This window comes from Ursus americanus, chromosome 2 (assembly GCF_024610735.1).
Source record: "Ursus americanus isolate L20-20 chromosome 2, mUrsAme1.1.p, whole genome shotgun sequence".
NCBI classification, from domain to species: Eukaryota; Metazoa; Chordata; class Mammalia; order Carnivora; family Ursidae; genus Ursus; species Ursus americanus.
The window spans coordinates 39,838,320-39,853,730 of NC_142128.1; the positions used below are offsets into that span (position 1 = coordinate 39,838,320).

Genomic DNA, 15,411 nt, shown 5'->3' on the forward strand with positions numbered 1-15,411 from the left:
GGCTGCGTGTCCCCCGCCGCTCGCTCGTGCCGCCGATGGCCCAGGCCCCGCGCCCCGCGCCGGGCGACTCTAGTGGGAGGGTGGCCGCGTCGCCATGGGAACCTGCAGTGACCGCGAGCCTCTCTCCGGCGGCCTTCGCACCGCCTTCCGGAAATCCCCTCCCTTCCGGGGCGGGCCCGGCGTCGGCGCCGGCGCCACGACGATGGAGCTCCCGGCGTGCCTCGCAGCGGCGGGCTCATGGCGCCGGGGGCGCGGCCGCGGTTGCTGCTGGCGGTGTGGACGCTGGCGGCTCTGGCCCGGCGCGGCTCCGGGGAAGCGGGCGATGGAGGGTGGTGAGCGGCGCCGGCGGGCGGGCGGGGGGGGGAAGCGGCCGCGCGGTGAAGTGGGCCGCTGACCCGCTGTGCCCGCAGGCAGCGGCGCGGGCCCGGGGCGCCGGCGGCCCTGGCGGAGGAACAGCGCTGCGCGGTGGAGCGTCGGGCCGACCTCAGCTACTCCGAGTTCGTGCAGCAGTACGTGTGCCCCCTCGCACTGGCCACCCCTCCCACACCCCACTGACCGTGCCCCAGAGCGCTGCTGTCACGCCCTCGTTCGCCGACCCGTCCGCCCGGGTCCCCCAAGATTCCCCCCTCTGAGCAGACGCGGGCGGGCTGGGGCGGGCGGGCGTGAGACTGGGCCGTGACTCTGCCCTTGCAGCTACGCCTTCTCCAGACCCGTCATCCTGCAGGGGCTCACAGACAACTCGGTGAGTGCTGGCGCCCCTCCTGGCCACTTGTCCCCCATGTCGGGCCCGGCCCTTGAGTCTTTTCCCCATCTCCTCAGAGGTTCCGGGCCCTCTGCTCCCGAGAAAGGCTACTGGCCTCGTTTGGAGACAGCGTGGTTCGGCTGAGCACTGCCAATACCTACTCCTACCGGAAAGGTGAGCTGCCGCACCCCGCAGCCCAGCTTGCCAGCATCTTGCAGGCAGCCTCTGCCGGCCCTCATCAGCCCCTCCCCGCAGTGGACCTGCCCTTCCAGGAGTATGTGGAGCACTTGCTGCATCCCCAGGACCCGACCTCCTTGGGCAACAGTGAGTTCGATTTGGTTGGCCATGGGGTGGGATGGGGGCACTTGGAGTGCCCAGGTGCCAAGAACCCTGCGCCTCCTGTGTTCTTGGTTGGCAGACACCTTGTATTTCTTTGGGGACAACAATTTCAGCGAGTGGGCATCACTGTTTCAGCACTACTCTCCACCACCATTTAGCCTGTTGGGTACCACTACTGCTTACAGCTTTGGAATTGCAGGTGGGTATCTGCAAAGGGATTTGGAAGGGAAGAGAAGACTATAAGTTGGGTTGCATCAGCAGCTGCTCATAAATGACCCCACAGGAGCTGGTTCTGGGGTGCCCTTCCACTGGCATGGGCCCGGGTTCTCAGAGGTGATCTACGGCCGCAAGGTCAGCAGAGGATGGGTGCCAGGGTTTGGGGCTTACTGATGGCAACAGAGTGACCTTGCTGCTCTCACCCTCAGCGCTGGTTCCTATACCCCCCTGAGAAAACACCAGAGTTCCATCCCAACAAAACCACACTGACCTGGCTTCAGGACACGTACCCAACCCTGGCACCACCTGTGAGGCCCCTGGAGTGCACCGTCCAGGCTGGGGAGGTCAGTAGGTGGCAGGAAGGGGCCAGGCTGGACCAGACGCCCCCATCCCAACTAATCCCTGTGCCCCACCCTCACCCCCCACCAGGTGCTGTATTTCCCTGACCGGTGGTGGCATGCCACACTCAACCTGGACACCAGTGTCTTTCCTCGGCTAGCCAGAGTGGGTGGCTGGTGAGCCCAGCACACACCAGCACACACCCCTGTAGTGCTCACAGATTTTATTACAGGACAGTGGTGGCAGCAGCCCACCCTCACCTGCTGTTTCTGGCCCAGATGGGGGTGGAGGTGGGGCTCATGGTCCAGCAGCAGAACTGATGAGGGTGAAGTTGGGGACACCAGGGCAGGGATCTAGGGACACAAACTATGTACAGGGACTGGGAGCTATTGCCCCAAGGCCCTCCTGGGCCAGGGCACTAGGCAAAGCAGGCAGCCCTGGCCCCTTGCCCGGCCTCAGTAGTCCTCCACCCAGCCGTTCTCGGAGATGAACGCATCAATGACCTCTTTCATGGCCAGGTTGGGGATGAGCTGTTCCTGGGTCAGGGGGCTCCGGGTGACAGGGTCAAAGTGGCCCACGCGCTGCAGTGTGCAGTGACAACAGGGTCAGAAAGTGCTCAGTGGTTATGGGTCCTGCTCCCAACACTTGTGGGCCCTCACCTGCAGATGCTCCTCAATGTCCTTGCGGTCGTAGGTGATGCCGCTGGGTGTGATGCATGGCTCCCGCATGAGCTCAAAGCTGATCTTGCCACACAGGTAGTCCGGGATGTCTCGCTTCTGCAGCACATGGGGTGAGGTCAGGCATCAGGGTGGAGACACTGCTCCAGTTCCTGCCACCCAGAGGATAGACACCTTACCTTTCTCTTCTCATCCACCTGGGAGAAAAGCTCATCCATGTCTGCTAAGTACTTGTCCTGTGAAGAACCAGGCAGCTACGCGTGGGCCGGATGCCCCATCCCCCTTCCCCCGGCACAGGCACGGGCACCCTCCCGTCACAGGCACACAAACACGCACACATCCACACGTGGGCTGGGGCACCCTCACATGCTTGGCCTCGATGCAGGCCTGCTGGGCCCGGATGTGGCCATCGTCCTCATCACCCTCATGGTTCCGCTGGCATTCTTCTAACTCCCTGGGGGTCGACCAGGAGCTAGTCAGAAATGGGTCTGGCCAGAAGAGGTCACACTCCACCCCAACCTTGGGCTCGTTCAGGTCTCGCTTCCCTCCATCTCCTGCTCGCCAGTGTTGGCCTTCAATAAACACCTGTGTTCTTGACTCAGAGTTAACCCCGGAGTGCTGACTTGGGGGTGGGTGGGGCCCTGGAGCCTGCCACTACCACAGCCCACCTCTCCCGCTCGGCCACAATAAGCCGAGTGAGGTAGGAGTGCAGCTCGTTCTCCTGATGGATGCGCCGCTCCTCAATGCTGTTCCAGCGCTTCTTCTTGGCGATGCGCAGAGCACTAGGGATGTCATCCCCAAAGTTGAGCCGCTGCTCCTTGGCCAGGTTGTAGGCTGGGGGAACAGGGGCTTCAGGTCACCTGGCCAGTCCATCCAGCTGGTCCCAGGTGCCCCTGTAAGCGGACAACCTGTAGGCCCACCTCGCTGCAGATTGGCGATGGCCTCGTCATAGCTCTCCATCTCTAGCTGGCATTGCCCCAGGAAGAAGTGCGCCTTCACAGACTGCCCGTCCAGTTCCAAAGCCCGCCGGCAGTCGGCCAGGGCCTGCTCATGCTGCTGCATCTTCAGGTAGCACAACGCCCGGTTGGTGTAGTACACTGCCACCAGAGGGTTGCGGGTCTGGGGACCAAGGCCAGGCCAGCCAGCGTGAGGGAGAGAGCTCTGTGCCCCTTCTCCGTCCTAGGCCCTGTCCCAGTTTAGACCCCATGGCTAGAATCAAGACACCAGAAACTTCTCAGCCCCTGCAGACTGAGGGCTGGTGGAGGGTGAACTCCCGGTCCTGAGGCCTGCATGAGCCCACCCTCTTGACTCCCAGGAGATCTTGTCAATCTAAGTTTCGCAGACCTGTGGAGATCCCCAGCTTTGGGCCTGGGGTTCTCAAGGGACAAGGATCCCTGGTCCTCGGTCCGGGGACCTCAAGCACCCTGAAGCTCCCACCCACCAAACTTCTCCAGCAACCAGCACTGGCTCGAGAGACGCGGCCTTGACCCGATTGAAACAAGATCATCACTTAGCTCTCAGGGCCCTAACGCCCCCGCGTACGAACCAAGAGCCTCCGAAGGTCCGGCGGGAATGGCCGGGCAGGGGCTCCGGGGAGGTCGCAGGGCCAAAGCCCGGGCCTGGGCCCCGCCCCCTCCCCTGGCCCGGACGCCGGTCCCCTCCCCCGGCGCGGGCGCACTCACGATAGCGCGGCCGTAGCAGGCCGCCGCCTCCGGGTACTTGCGGCCCACGAACAGCCGGTTGCCCTGCTCCTTGAGCTCCTGCGCGCTCGGGCTCTTTTCGGGGCTTCCGCCGCCGGCGCCCAGCCGCGCGCCGCCCTCCTTCTCCTCCTTGCCCTTCATGGCGCCGCGCGGCACAGCCTGGGCTTCGCTCCCAGGCGCCGCGTCTGGCCCGCCCTGCGCCCGCAGCCCGAGCCCCCGATCCGCTCGGGCCCGGTCCAGCGATCCGCCACCGGAACTTCCGGCCGCGCGGGGCGGGGCCAGAGGGGCGGGCGGACGCGCGGCGGGCGGGGACGCGCGTGCGTTCGACCGGCCGGGGGGGAGGGGGCGGAGTCGGCTGGGAGCATGCGCTCGAGGCAAAGCGACCCGCGACGCCCAAGTCCGGAGCAGCGCCAGGACGGCCGCCCGGCTGCTCTCGGCCCCGCCCCGCGCGCGGACACGGCGGCTGCCCGCGGGCCGCGGGGCCGCCGTCCGGGCGCCGCACGGGGAGGTGCTGTGGCGCGCGGACCGCCAGGGGCGGCTAGAAGCCCTGGACCGATGGTAGAGCGGGGGAGGGGCCGTCAGTAGGGCGAAGACCGCCCTTCCCCAGGGACCGAGAGGAGCGCCCGCGGTCACCGAGGGCCGAGCGCAGAAACACGTGACACGAACCGAGCTGGAGCGGCCGCGGGCGTGGAAGCTGGTGGTGAGGGCTTCCCCCGCGCGGGGCGGGGCCTGGCGGCGTGGGCGGAGCTTCCTCGCGGGGCGGCTCCGCGTAGTGAGGTCCACCACCCGCGACCCCCAACCCACCCCCGGCCCGGCTTGGCCGGCAGAGCCGGGCGCCCCGCGGGGTCGCGGGCTAGAGGGCCGGACCCGGCCGGTTAGTGACCTTGCCTGTGAAGCGGGCCCATGGCCACGTCCGTGACACCGGGGGTCCCTGGGAGCTTGTCCAGACCCTGGTGGGACACGAGTCCTGGCTGCAGGGACTCCGCGGGCGGCGCCTTCGTGTCCCAGCGCGCAGCGGCCGCGTACTCTCCGGCAGAGGTGACGGCCTGCTGGCAGGCCGGGTGCAGTATGCCGCGCCGTACAGGAGGATCGCGTGGCCGGCGGCCCCGGGCCTCAGCCTCCCTCTGCCCCTCCCGAGGCAGTCCCTCGGGGCGGTGGACCCCTCACCATGTGGAGACAGCAGCATGGACATGGGCTGTGGGGGAGAAGCTGTGCCCCGACCTGCTGCCCGACCATGGCCCCATCGCGGCCATTCCCGAGGACACTGCGGCGGCCGAGAAATGCACAAGGCAGGCTGCCTGAACTTGGCTGTGGCGCGGGCGTCACCCGCCAGTTTTCTCTGGAGGGTGGGCTGCCCCAGCAGGAGGCTGGGTGCTGTCGGAGCTCAATAAATGCTTGCTGAACTCCCAGCTGACTGTGAGGACCACAGCTCCTCCCCACGCCCATCTCACACACACACACACACACACACACACACACACACACACACACACACACACAAAACTCCTCGTACGGGTGCACGGGTGCAGAACAGCAAGGGGGGAGCTCATGGAGGGAAGGGCCCTTAGGGTCTGCTCCGTGAGTGGGAGGGAGGCCAGGCCAGTCCCCAGAGCCCGGGTACAGCCACCTGCTGCTGTGTAAAATATTTATTCATTCTCCAAAAAGGCTCAGACCGCAAATTCGGGGGAGAGGCCAGGGCTGGGTCTCCTCTGGGGCCACACTTGGGGAGCTCCACTGTCTGGCCAGGCAGTCCTACCTCCCCAGGCCTGGGAGGGGATGGCCAGGGCTGATGTAAGGCTTGGCCTGGACTCAGTGGGTTACAGGGGCCACCTGCCCCCACGGAGGAGAAGCAGTCTTGAGATGTACATTCACAGAGGGCGGACATGCAGGCTCGCCTGGTGGCCAGCCCACATACACCTGTGCCCTGGCCCACATGGCCCTGGGGAGCCCATCAAGGTGGTGGAGGGATGTGGGCGCCCAGCAGGTCGTAGGCGAAGACGTTCCAGAAGATGGCAAAGAGCAGGAAAGTGCCATAGGCAAGCAGCACCACCCACCAGCCACACTGGTCCCGCAGGCGTTCCTCATAGCTGCGTAGGATGGTCAGACCCATGCTGACCCCTACCACTGCACCTGCCAGGTGTGCCATGAAGCTGGGCTGGGGGCCCGAGGCAGGCAGTGGTGGGGAAAAGCGGAGCCACACGGCCCGGCCCACCTCGGAACTCACTGCAGAGAAAGGTGGCAGGTGGGAGGCACCCTGGCCTTAGGCTGAGGCCCCCCAGCCCCCTGACCCCTACTTACTGCACACCAAGGCCAGCACCATCCTCAGCAGCTTGTAGGGACACCTCATCCCAGCCCAGTTCTGATGGGGCGTGAGACAGAGGCTGTGAGGCAGGCCTTGTGGGCCCCTCCCCACACCCACCCCACAGTCTGCCCTATTACCATGACGACGTTGGCCAGGTGTGCCGAGCACAGGGCGTAGACCCCACCAGAGCCCCCCACCACAGGGGCCCGCATGTCGGTAATGGAGACAGTCAGGGAGCCTGTGTGAGCAAAGGGAGAGCCATGAGGGTGAGGCTCACCAGTAAGATGGCCAGGGGGCACGTGCCTGCCTCACCTGCCAGCACACCGGCCAGGTACAGCAGGCTGATGCGGAGCAGACCATGCACCATCTCCAAGGGCACCCCAATCATCAGCTGCAGGAGCGCATTGAACCCTAGTTGCTCCAGGCTGGACATGTGGGTGTAAACAGACGTGAGGTCAGCTGTCAGGCCACCAGCCCCTGACTCCCATCAGACGGATGTTGGCGGGGGGCCCCCACTCACCCAACGTGCATGAACATATAGGTGAGGAAGCGCCAGGCTCGGGCACGGTGGCCAGGGTGGTACACGAGGGGGCTCTTCATGTATTCAGGGTGGTAGGTCTGCAGCACCCACTTGTTGAGTCGAGCCCCGTAGCACAGGAACACGATGATCTGGGGGAGAGAGGCATTAGGGGCAGGCAGGGCCAGGCTCGTGGGAGGCTCCTGGGTGGCAGACAAGTGGGCACACCTGGGCGAGGGTGACTGAGGCCATAAACACGGGGGGTGGACAGCTGCGGTGCCGGTAAAAGTACCAGTGGCGGTCCACCTCTCGGGGCAGGATCTCGTAGGCAACATAGCGCACAAACCGCTTGTAGACACCCAGGCCTGGCTCGTCCAGCAGCCCGTCCCGGGGCAGTGCCCGCTGTCCGTTGGCGATGGCCCGCTTAAAGCTGCTTGAGCGTTTGCTGCTGATCTGGAGGGGGGTGGCCCTAAGCATGGGCCATCATACTCCCTGCCCCCCAGAGCCACCCTGTCCCCTTGGCCCGCCCAGCTCCTGGTAGAGTCTGAGTCCCTGCCCCAAGTCCACGCCCCTCCCTGGTGGGAAGGGCAGGGAGTGGGGGCTGCCTGCCCACCCCACTCCAGCCAGGCACTGTGCCTGCCAAGGCTTGGGCCCCTACCCCTGCTGTCCGCCCATTATTACACTGACCAGGTCCACCAGCTCCTGGTAGCAGACCTGGCCCCGCTCGTTGCTCTGGGCCAAGGCCACCAGCATGTCCAGCTTGGCCGGGTCCAGGGGCAGCTCATGGCTGTGCACCAGGCCGGTGAAGGTGTCCGCACCGATGAAACCTGTGTGCTCAGGGTCCAGCTGCTGGGGGGGGGGGGGCATCGGCCAAGGCTTGAGGGTGGGTCAGGCCTCCAGGCCACAGGGCTGGGCCAGGCCAGCGGGGAGAGGCAGGCTGCAAGCACCCTGGGGCCAGACCTCTGTATGCACACGGTCCCAGGAGCTCCCAGGGTACCAGTGCCTGGGTCCCAGGCCTCCAGCTCTTAGGGACTTCCCCACCTCATTTCTGCCCTGCCCCTCCTCCTAGAAGGGTAGGGCCAAGGTCTGAGGACAATCTCCCACCCTCCTATACCTCTCCAGGAACCCAGATCTGGCTTGCTCTCCCCTGGGGTGTCAGGCAGGGGACCAAGGTCGTGGGAGAGGGGGCTTGAGAGGAGGCGCCGAGCGGGGACTGGACCGCGGCTCTCTGCGAGCTCCGTCGCCTCGGCCCAGCCCAGCGGCGGAGGGCTGCGGCGGGGGCGGTGCCGGCGCCCCCCACCCACCCCACGCACCTGCTCCTGGATAAGCTGCAGCAGCGAGCTCCTGTCCATAGAGCCAGGCGGGGCCGGGGGCCGGGGTCGGCGGCCGCGGCCGGAAGGGGCTGCTCTGCGGACGACTCCGCTCCGCCCCGGCCCGGCCGCTCCGCCCGCTCCTTTCGGCGCCGCGTCACGAAGCCAGAGCCGCCCGCCCCCGCGCGCACGCTGCCGCCGCCGGCCCCGCCACGCGCGGCCGGGACTCGCGCGCGCCCCGCATGCGGACGCGCCCCAGGAAGGAAAGGCCCCGACCGGAGCTCGGGTCGCGCCGCTCCGCTCACCGCCTTCCCGTTACGGGCCGGGGCTGCTCGTCAAGCGGGCTCGGCGGCTGGGAAACTGAGTCACAGGGGAGCACCCAGATCCCTCCCTCGCTTGCCCCTCTGCTTGGGGCTTCAGCGCTGAAGCCACCGCCCCTGGGGTGCCTTCCGACCACCGCCCTGCCTGACTCCTGACTCCGGCCAGCGTGCCTGCCACATGGACACCAAGGGCAACAGGGCAGCTAGCAGGGGTCAAGGGCGAGGCTGGGTGCAGCTGTCCCTGCTCAGTCCATGGACACCAATGCCCAGCACCCACCCGGGACTGAAAAGCCCCGACCATTCCAGTTCCGGGAGTTCATGGGGAGCCTAGGCAGACCCATGGACGTTGGTGCAGAGAGCCCAATGCACGGGGCTGCAGCTGGGCCAGCAAAGGGTCCCTACTTCCTGGGGAGGGCAAGTAGACCCCTCCAGGGATGGATGTGACCGAGACCATGGGGATGTCACTCAAGATCCTGATGCCAGTCAACACTCCTGGCGCCTGGGCCTCAGGACACACTGGCCAGAAACAGCATCTGGCCCCACCCTAGAGCAGGTGAGACCCACACCCATGGGATGAGGGCCAGTGGGGCCGGTGGAAAGACAACTTCAGGGTCAACTCCAGACCTTGTGTCAGGCTGGAGCAACCCTGTTGCTCCAGGCAGAGCTCCCCCAACCTTCTACAAATAGCGGCTTGGGGCCGGCTGCCTCACAGAGAAGGGCTGATGGCAGGGAGGAGGGGGCGCCCAGCCACACCGCAGGCGCTCTGCTCCAGGCCCCAGAACACATACCCAGTAGATGCCCCACACCGGGCCCCTCCCCGGCCCAAGAAAGGGTCTCGGCCCCCCACCCTGCAGGCTGGGGCTCTCTGGCTGTCCCCTGCCCAGTGCAAGGGGCCGAGGCCTCTGGTCAGGGTGTGAGGAAAAGACGACAGAGTTCTCAGGCCAGGCCAACCCTGCACACGAGCAGCAGGGCGTCTGGGCACACCCCAGTCCCGCCCCAGCGTCCCAGACCCTTGGCACACCTCAGCCAGGCGACTGGGATGCTCAGCTTTGCAAGGCGTTGCGGCCACCAGGAGGGTCTCTCGTATCAGAACCCCTCAGGCCAGCATGGACCCGGATGGATGCAGCTGGGCCCCGAGGGAGCCCTCAGCAAGGGGACCCAGGCCTGGAGGAGAGCTGTGGGGCTCAGTAGCGAGGTTTCCAGCCCATGCTGAGACAAAGGGCGTGTTTCAGTGGATTCGAGAAAAGTCAGCTTCAGAAACCAGGATCCCAGGTGCGAAAGACACAAGTGAGGTTTAATCAGGAGAGCCACCTCATGTCTTCCGGGCGGGGTGAGGCACTGGGCCACTGCACACCAGGGAGGAGAGGGAGGCCACACGATCCTCACCCGTGTCCTTCCCCCACCCCCACCTCTGGTCCAGAGTTCTGTCTTCTGACCCCCTTCATGCCCACTGGTTGCCTGGGACCAGGAAGGAGTGGAACCCTGAGAATACTTGGGTCTGGGGGTCACTGGTTCCTCACCCATGACGCCCAGCCCCTCCAACACGTGATACCCAAACGGGGCGATGCTTGGCATGTGCAGCTGGGTAGGGACACAGGCGGCTGGGACCTGGGGGCCTGCCCTTGGGGTCAGACAAGGAGGCGGGCCAAGTGTCCCCAGAAGCCAAGTGTAGACAGAAGGAACACCCCCTCGAGCAGGCGGCCCCACACCAGCACCCAGGTGGCCCTGAGGCCTCATCGGCTCTTCACCAGGGCCCTGTAGAGTGAGAAGCTGAGGACAGCAGTGATAGCAGCCCCGATGGCCCCCAGCGTCACCTGCAGCCAGAAGGAGGTGGTGTGCAGCTCCCTGTGGGCCAGGTGTCTGCAGGAGAAAGAGGATGGCTGGAGACACCCTGGGGGTGCTGCCCAGACGCCTGCTGCCACAGCCCCCACTCTGCCTCCCGGCGCTGCGTTCCGTCCGCATGGCGCACAGCCGAACTCCCAGAGCACAGGGCCACCAGCGAGACCAGGCCCGCCCTGCACCCCCGAGTGACTCTGGCCTCGACACCACAGCTGTCTGGCTCTCCAGGCAGCAGGGACTACGGGTTCCCTGGGACAGGGCCCGGCCTCCCACCACAGGGCTGCGTGTGGGTACCCACGGGAAAGCGGCCATGGCAGCGAGCCGGGTGAACACAGCAGCGCTGAGCTTGGCCGGGCCGACACACGAGAAGGGGGCAGGGGCAGGCAGCCGGTGTCTGCGGCAGAACTCCGTGGGCGACAGCCCGGGTGGCGAGATGCCTTCGGGCAGGTCGGCCTTGGAGGAGACAAAGAGGCAGGGGGTCTGCCCGTCCATGTAGTGGCGCTGCGGAGAGAGGCCGCGTGAGGTCCCTTCCCGGACGGCCGAGGTGTGGGGACTGCCCTGGAGGGACGAGGTGGGGTGCTTGCCTTGTAGACACTGGCGCAGAGCGCGAAGGACCCGGGGTCGCTGCCATCGAACATCAAGCAGGCCACGTCACAGGTGGCATCGGGTGCGGTGGCCAGCAGGCTGTCGGCACTCACCTCGCACAGCTAGACAAAGAGCAGCCTCAGGGCGGGCGCAGGGTCAGCCCCGCGCACCACACTGAGACAGCCCCCCACGCGGACCCAGGTCTATCCTGGAGACCCCAGCACGCACTATCAGGTACTTCTCCTGCCCGTTGACCTGCACCGTGTTGATAGCATAGATGGCACGTTCCTCGGCGAACTCCCTGGTACCCTGCGTGGAGGAGGGAGCCGCGTGAAGCTCGCTGACCCGGACACCGTCCAGAGCCCCTGCCCCCCACCTGCAGATGCTCACCCTCAGGCTGCGGCCGAGAAAGGCCTGCAGGAAGGCAGACTTGCCCACTCCGCGGGCGCCCACCACCTTGCACAGGAGAACATTCCTCTGCGTCTGCCCCTTCTCCTGGTCCAGCCTCTTCTCACGAGTGACTGCGGACAGACAGCCCGGGTGAGTGGGACCGAGGGGGCTGCCAGGGAGGGGCTGGGCTCAGGGTGAAGGCGGGCACCCACCTGTGATGGCGTGGGCCTGGGAGTCCTGCTCGCAGAGGGTGGGGTAGCCCAAGTAACCAAGGTGCTCAAGACAGCGCCGGACGTCCAGATAGGTCACCAGGCTAGGGGCAGGAGGAAGGGGAGGGTGAGAGGCACGGGGTCGCTGCCGAATGGCCGGCACGGGCAGGGGCTGAACTCACGTCCACTGGCAGAGGTAGCCATGCAGAGACAGCCGGCCAGCCTCGGCACAGACCTCGAGGGGCAGCTCAGGGCCCCAGGGGGCAGCGGGGAACACGCTGAAGAAGCTCTCTAGCTCCGCAGACGAGAGGCAGCCATCATGGTCCTGTGGGCAGAGGGGCTGCGGAGACCTGCACCTGGAGGCTGGCGGGACTGGGGTGGCGCAGGGCGGAGGTCACGACATCCTTACCTGGTCGTGCTTCTCGAACACCCTCTGCACAAACTGGTAGCCCAAATGGTTGAGCTCGGTGCTGCAGCCTGGGGGCACATGCAGCCTGCAGGAGATGCGGGGGCCGTCCAGTTCCTGGGGGGCCCTGCCCGCCAGGCTCCCCACACCTCCCGGGTCTTGGGACAGGGACGGGGAGGCTCCCGCACTACCCCCTCAGCCGAGCACCGTGGCCGGAGAGCAGACTGGAGAGAACAGCACTTGGGGCAGGGGGCCCTCTGCGTCGTCCGACCCTGACCATCCACGGCAAGGCTGTCCTGGCCCAATGCCAAGGGCCCCCGATGAGGGTCGAGGAGCCCCCAGGCACCCGCCTGCCACTGACAAGGGAGGCTGAGCCCCGCCCACCACTCACGGTGGGACAAGGTAGTCCGGGGTCAGCTCCAGCGTGTCTCCATAGCCAAAGCGCCGCAGGATGGTCCACGTGGTCTCGTGGCGGCCACGCTGGATGAACAGCGTGTTCAAGAAAAGAAAGCCTGTTCCGGAAGAGGCAGAGAAGCAGATAGCACTGAGCACAGCCTGGCCGCCCCCCGCCCCCAGGGCACGGCAGGGCGTCAGGACTCACCGTCCAGGGTCAGCCGGTCATCCCGTACACCTCCTGCCACGTTCTTGCACACCACCATCTTCACGTCCTCCAGGGCCTGCGGGGCCAGGGGGTGCCCAAAGCAGGATTTCTGCCCCCGAGGGAAAGTCGTCATCAGCCAGCCAGCTGCCTCAGTGACTGCTCAGTGTCACTGAGGGCACCCGAGGCTGTGCCCTCGCGGGACAGGCAGCACCAGCAGACAGAGGGGACCGCACCTGGAAAGCGTTGAGCTCCTCGTCACTGAGCGCCTGGTCTAGATCCTGGTCTGAGAGTCTGAAGATGCGTGTGAGGGCCTGGGCACACGCGGGCCTCAGCTGCAGGGACAGCCAGCTCAGCACATACCCCACTCCACCGCTGCCCCCAGCCTGGCCGCCTCACCAGAGCCTGCTGCCCACCTGCTTGGCCTCGGGGTCGTAGAGCGGGGCTGTGGGGTGCAGCACGGCCTTCTGCGCATAGTAGAACAGCTCCGAGATGTTCCTCAGGTTCTTGGCAGAGCACTGGTGGCCGCAGGGACAGACTCAGAAACGTGACCAATACCCCCAAACTCAAAAGGGCCCCCCACAAGAGGCAGGCGTGGGTTGTCTTCCAGCAGCCCTGGGGAGCTCCAGCGGCCAGCAGCACACGGGCACCCACCCACTCACCTCCACACATGTCTCGATCTCAGGGAACTGGCTCATGATGGGCAGCACAGCCTCCATGGAGCTCCCCGGCCGCAGGTCCGACTTGTTGCCCACCAGGATGATGGGGACTCTGCGGGGAGAGGCCTACGGTCACGGTGGATGGGGGAGCTAGCAGGGCCCACCCACCTGGGCCCTGCCCATTACCTGGGGCCCCTCTCAGTCTGCCCGTTCACCAGTGGGATCCACTTGGTTCGTATCTGAAAAGTAAGGCTGGGCTGTGAGAACAGGGGCCTGCCTGTCCTCATGGCTCCCTCCTGGAACACATGCCTGGATGGGGGGAGGTCAGACGCCCACTGAGAAACAAAGTCCTGGACGCTGGGAATGTGGCCACTTGGAGAGAACAGTCAGCAGGTGGGATCTTATCTGACCCTAGCAGTTCCCAAACACCCCCAAGGGACCAGGACTCAGCAGCCCAAAGCAGCCCCTTCCATAGGTCTGAGTGGTGCAGATTTCTAACCACCCACGTACTTTCTGGGGAGGCAGGGCCACGGGAACTCCCTGGGGAATCTGTGGGGGTCCTCCTACAGGCCCCCAGTGCCCAGAGCCTGGGTCAGGTGAATGTCCATCTGGAGTCTGTTCAGAGGACACCACAGAGTTGGGTGCCAACAGCAAGGACCTGAAGCGCAGAAGCTCTTGCCCTCACCTTCTCAATGGTGGCCTCCTCAGACACGTCATACACCATACACACCACATTTGCCTGTAGGAAAGGGGGTGGGCGTGGCGTGACCATAGGCTTCCCGCTCCACGCCACCCTTGATGGGGCCAGACACCTTGGAACCCCACCCCTCCTTAGCACCCCTCTAGCCAATACTCCCCAGCCACCGTCAGCTGCTCCAAGCTGACAAGTCCTCCCCTGTCCCCTTCCACTGGAGCCACCAGGCCTGAGCATGGCAGCTCTGGGAGATCCCCTGGAAGGCTCAGGACAGACCAGGCCACCCCCAGAACTTGGCATCCTGGCCGCAGCCCTTCGTTCCCGTCGTTTCAGGCACAGAGACTGACAAGGATCACCACAAGGGTTGATGGTGACAAGAAGGCTGCTCCTGGATAGCTGTGGCCTTTACCCTGGGCCACGGATGCCCCGGGACACAGCAGAGGCTCCCCCAGGGAGCTCAGTTCAGGCACAGGTCCTCCTGATAACAGATGAGCAGCCGTGACCTGCAGTCTTGGTCAGGGCACCTGCTAGGGTCCAGAGGCTCAGAGCAGTGCACTGGACTACAGGATGGCAGTACAGGTAGCCAGGACACAGAGCTGGGTAAGCGACCACTTTGGAAAACACGACAGGCTGTTCCCAGGATCCAGCAGCAGGGCAGACAATGGGCATACAAAACCATGGGGCTGGTCGGCCATGTAGGAAGCACGGTCCCTCTCCTCCCCAGCTCCGTGCAAGGTGAGCCCAGGAAACCCGCCGACTAGCAGTGCTGAGGGACCACGCAGGGTTAGTGAGGTCTCAGGCACCCTGAGCGCCTTAACCTAATCCCCGGGAGGCAGCAGCCGGGGGCTTAGCCCTCAGGACACAGCGTACCTTGTGAATCTCGTCCCGGAGCTCCTCCGCCGTCTGCTCCGCTTCTGCACAGAGGGGAGACCCTGACTGCGGACCTGCCCAGACGCCCGCCGCCCGCCCCCCGTCCCCCTCGCACGGCCGAAGCTCGGGGCCGGCCCGCTCTACCTGAGTAATCCACGATGTGGGTGGGCACCTTCTCCGGAGTGACGTCTGCGGGAATGGTGATCTCCTCGGCGCGGGGAGGGACCTGCAGGGGACGCGGCGTGACGGCGGCCCGAGGCCCGGGGACGGGCACCGAGGGCTGCGGCCACGCTCGACTCTTACCTCCGCGGGGAACTCCTCGCCCACGAGCGACAGGATCAGCGACGTCTTTCCCACCTGGGCTGCGCGGGGCGGCGCGGTCAGCGCATCGGCCACGATGGCCGCGCTCCTCCCCACTCCGGACCGACCCCGGCGGCCCCGAGACCCCCGCCCGGCTCCCCAGCCCGGCGCCTACCCTCGCCCAGGAGCAAGATGCGCACGTCTCGCTTCATGGCGGCTGCACAGGTCCAGGTCCCGGCCCCGGGCCCGACCCGGCCTCCGACCCCGACCAGGGATCTTCCACTTGCCCACACTTCCGGCCCCCGCCCGCACTTCCGGCCCCCGCTCGCTGAGCCTCACTAACGAGCCGAGCGGGCCAGAGCGTCCCGGCTGTGCGACAGCGCCACCGCGCGGCCACAC

The 15,411-nt window shown here is 66.1% G+C and overlaps 5 protein-coding genes across 12 annotated transcripts; 2 read left to right on the forward strand and 3 right to left on the reverse strand.

Annotated features, from left to right (window-relative positions):
- The first annotated feature begins 35 nt into the window (after window positions 1-35).
- JMJD8 (jumonji domain containing 8) lies at window positions 36-2,910 on the forward strand. Of its 6 annotated transcripts, XM_087854064.1 has the most exons (9): window positions 170-332; window positions 411-509; window positions 694-742; window positions 820-916; window positions 998-1,066; window positions 1,161-1,280; window positions 1,365-1,432; window positions 1,507-1,641; window positions 1,727-2,910. In XM_087854064.1, exons 1-9 carry the CDS (start codon window positions 238-240, stop codon window positions 1,814-1,816), a joined length of 822 nt encoding a protein of 273 aa, XP_087710190.1. In that variant the 5' UTR covers window positions 170-237; the 3' UTR covers window positions 1,817-2,910. The 6 variants fall into 6 exon arrangements, 5 of the variants coding, with proteins under 5 accessions (XP_087710186.1, XP_087710184.1, XP_087710196.1 ...); XM_087854060.1 differs by lacking the exon at window positions 694-742 and having other exon boundaries at window positions 36-332; XM_087854061.1 differs by having other exon boundaries at window positions 820-1,066.
- On the reverse strand, window positions 1,845-4,281 carry STUB1 (STIP1 homology and U-box containing protein 1). Its single transcript, XM_045783981.2, has 7 exons — window positions 3,996-4,281; window positions 3,234-3,432; window positions 2,982-3,147; window positions 2,680-2,767; window positions 2,493-2,549; window positions 2,296-2,412; window positions 1,845-2,217 (listed from the first exon to the last, which is right to left on the reverse strand). The coding sequence occupies exons 1-7, from the start codon at window positions 4,152-4,154 to the stop codon at window positions 2,092-2,094; spliced, it is 912 nt and encodes a 303-aa protein (XP_045639937.1). The 5' UTR covers window positions 4,155-4,281; the 3' UTR covers window positions 1,845-2,091.
- LOC148110554 (uncharacterized) lies at window positions 4,153-5,422 on the forward strand. The gene is given in 2 exon segments (XM_087865830.1): window positions 4,153-4,916; window positions 4,919-5,422. Coding segments are annotated over 2 exon segments (1,161 nt in total). The 3' UTR covers window positions 5,316-5,422.
- A 203-nt stretch (window positions 5,423-5,625) lies between these two features.
- Window positions 5,626-9,592, reverse strand: RHBDL1 (rhomboid like 1). 3 transcript variants are annotated; one of them, XM_045784587.2, is made up of 8 exons: window positions 8,146-9,592; window positions 7,520-7,678; window positions 7,061-7,285; window positions 6,836-6,984; window positions 6,628-6,740; window positions 6,453-6,553; window positions 6,312-6,372; window positions 5,626-6,236 (listed from the first exon to the last, which is right to left on the reverse strand). In XM_045784587.2, exons 1-8 carry the CDS (start codon window positions 8,182-8,184, stop codon window positions 5,965-5,967), a joined length of 1,119 nt encoding a protein of 372 aa, XP_045640543.1. In that variant the 5' UTR covers window positions 8,185-9,592; the 3' UTR covers window positions 5,626-5,964. The 3 variants fall into 3 exon arrangements, with proteins under 3 accessions (XP_045640543.1, XP_045640542.1, XP_087710172.1); XM_045784586.2 differs by having other exon boundaries at window positions 7,520-7,681; XM_087854046.1 differs by lacking the exon at window positions 7,061-7,285 and having other exon boundaries at window positions 7,520-7,681.
- A 136-nt stretch (window positions 9,593-9,728) lies between these two features.
- RHOT2 (ras homolog family member T2) lies at window positions 9,729-15,338 on the reverse strand. The gene is made up of 19 exons (XM_045783885.2): window positions 15,188-15,338; window positions 15,016-15,074; window positions 14,857-14,938; window positions 14,713-14,756; window positions 13,834-13,887; window positions 13,335-13,387; window positions 13,152-13,260; window positions 12,906-13,007; window positions 12,726-12,824; window positions 12,493-12,601; window positions 12,283-12,403; window positions 11,895-11,979; window positions 11,668-11,810; window positions 11,489-11,589; window positions 11,277-11,407; window positions 11,115-11,195; window positions 10,886-11,008; window positions 10,600-10,802; window positions 9,729-10,322 (listed from the first exon to the last, which is right to left on the reverse strand). The coding sequence occupies exons 1-19, from the start codon at window positions 15,222-15,224 to the stop codon at window positions 10,196-10,198; spliced, it is 1,863 nt and encodes a 620-aa protein (XP_045639841.2). The 5' UTR covers window positions 15,225-15,338; the 3' UTR covers window positions 9,729-10,195.
- Between the last annotated feature and the right edge of the window lie 73 nt (window positions 15,339-15,411).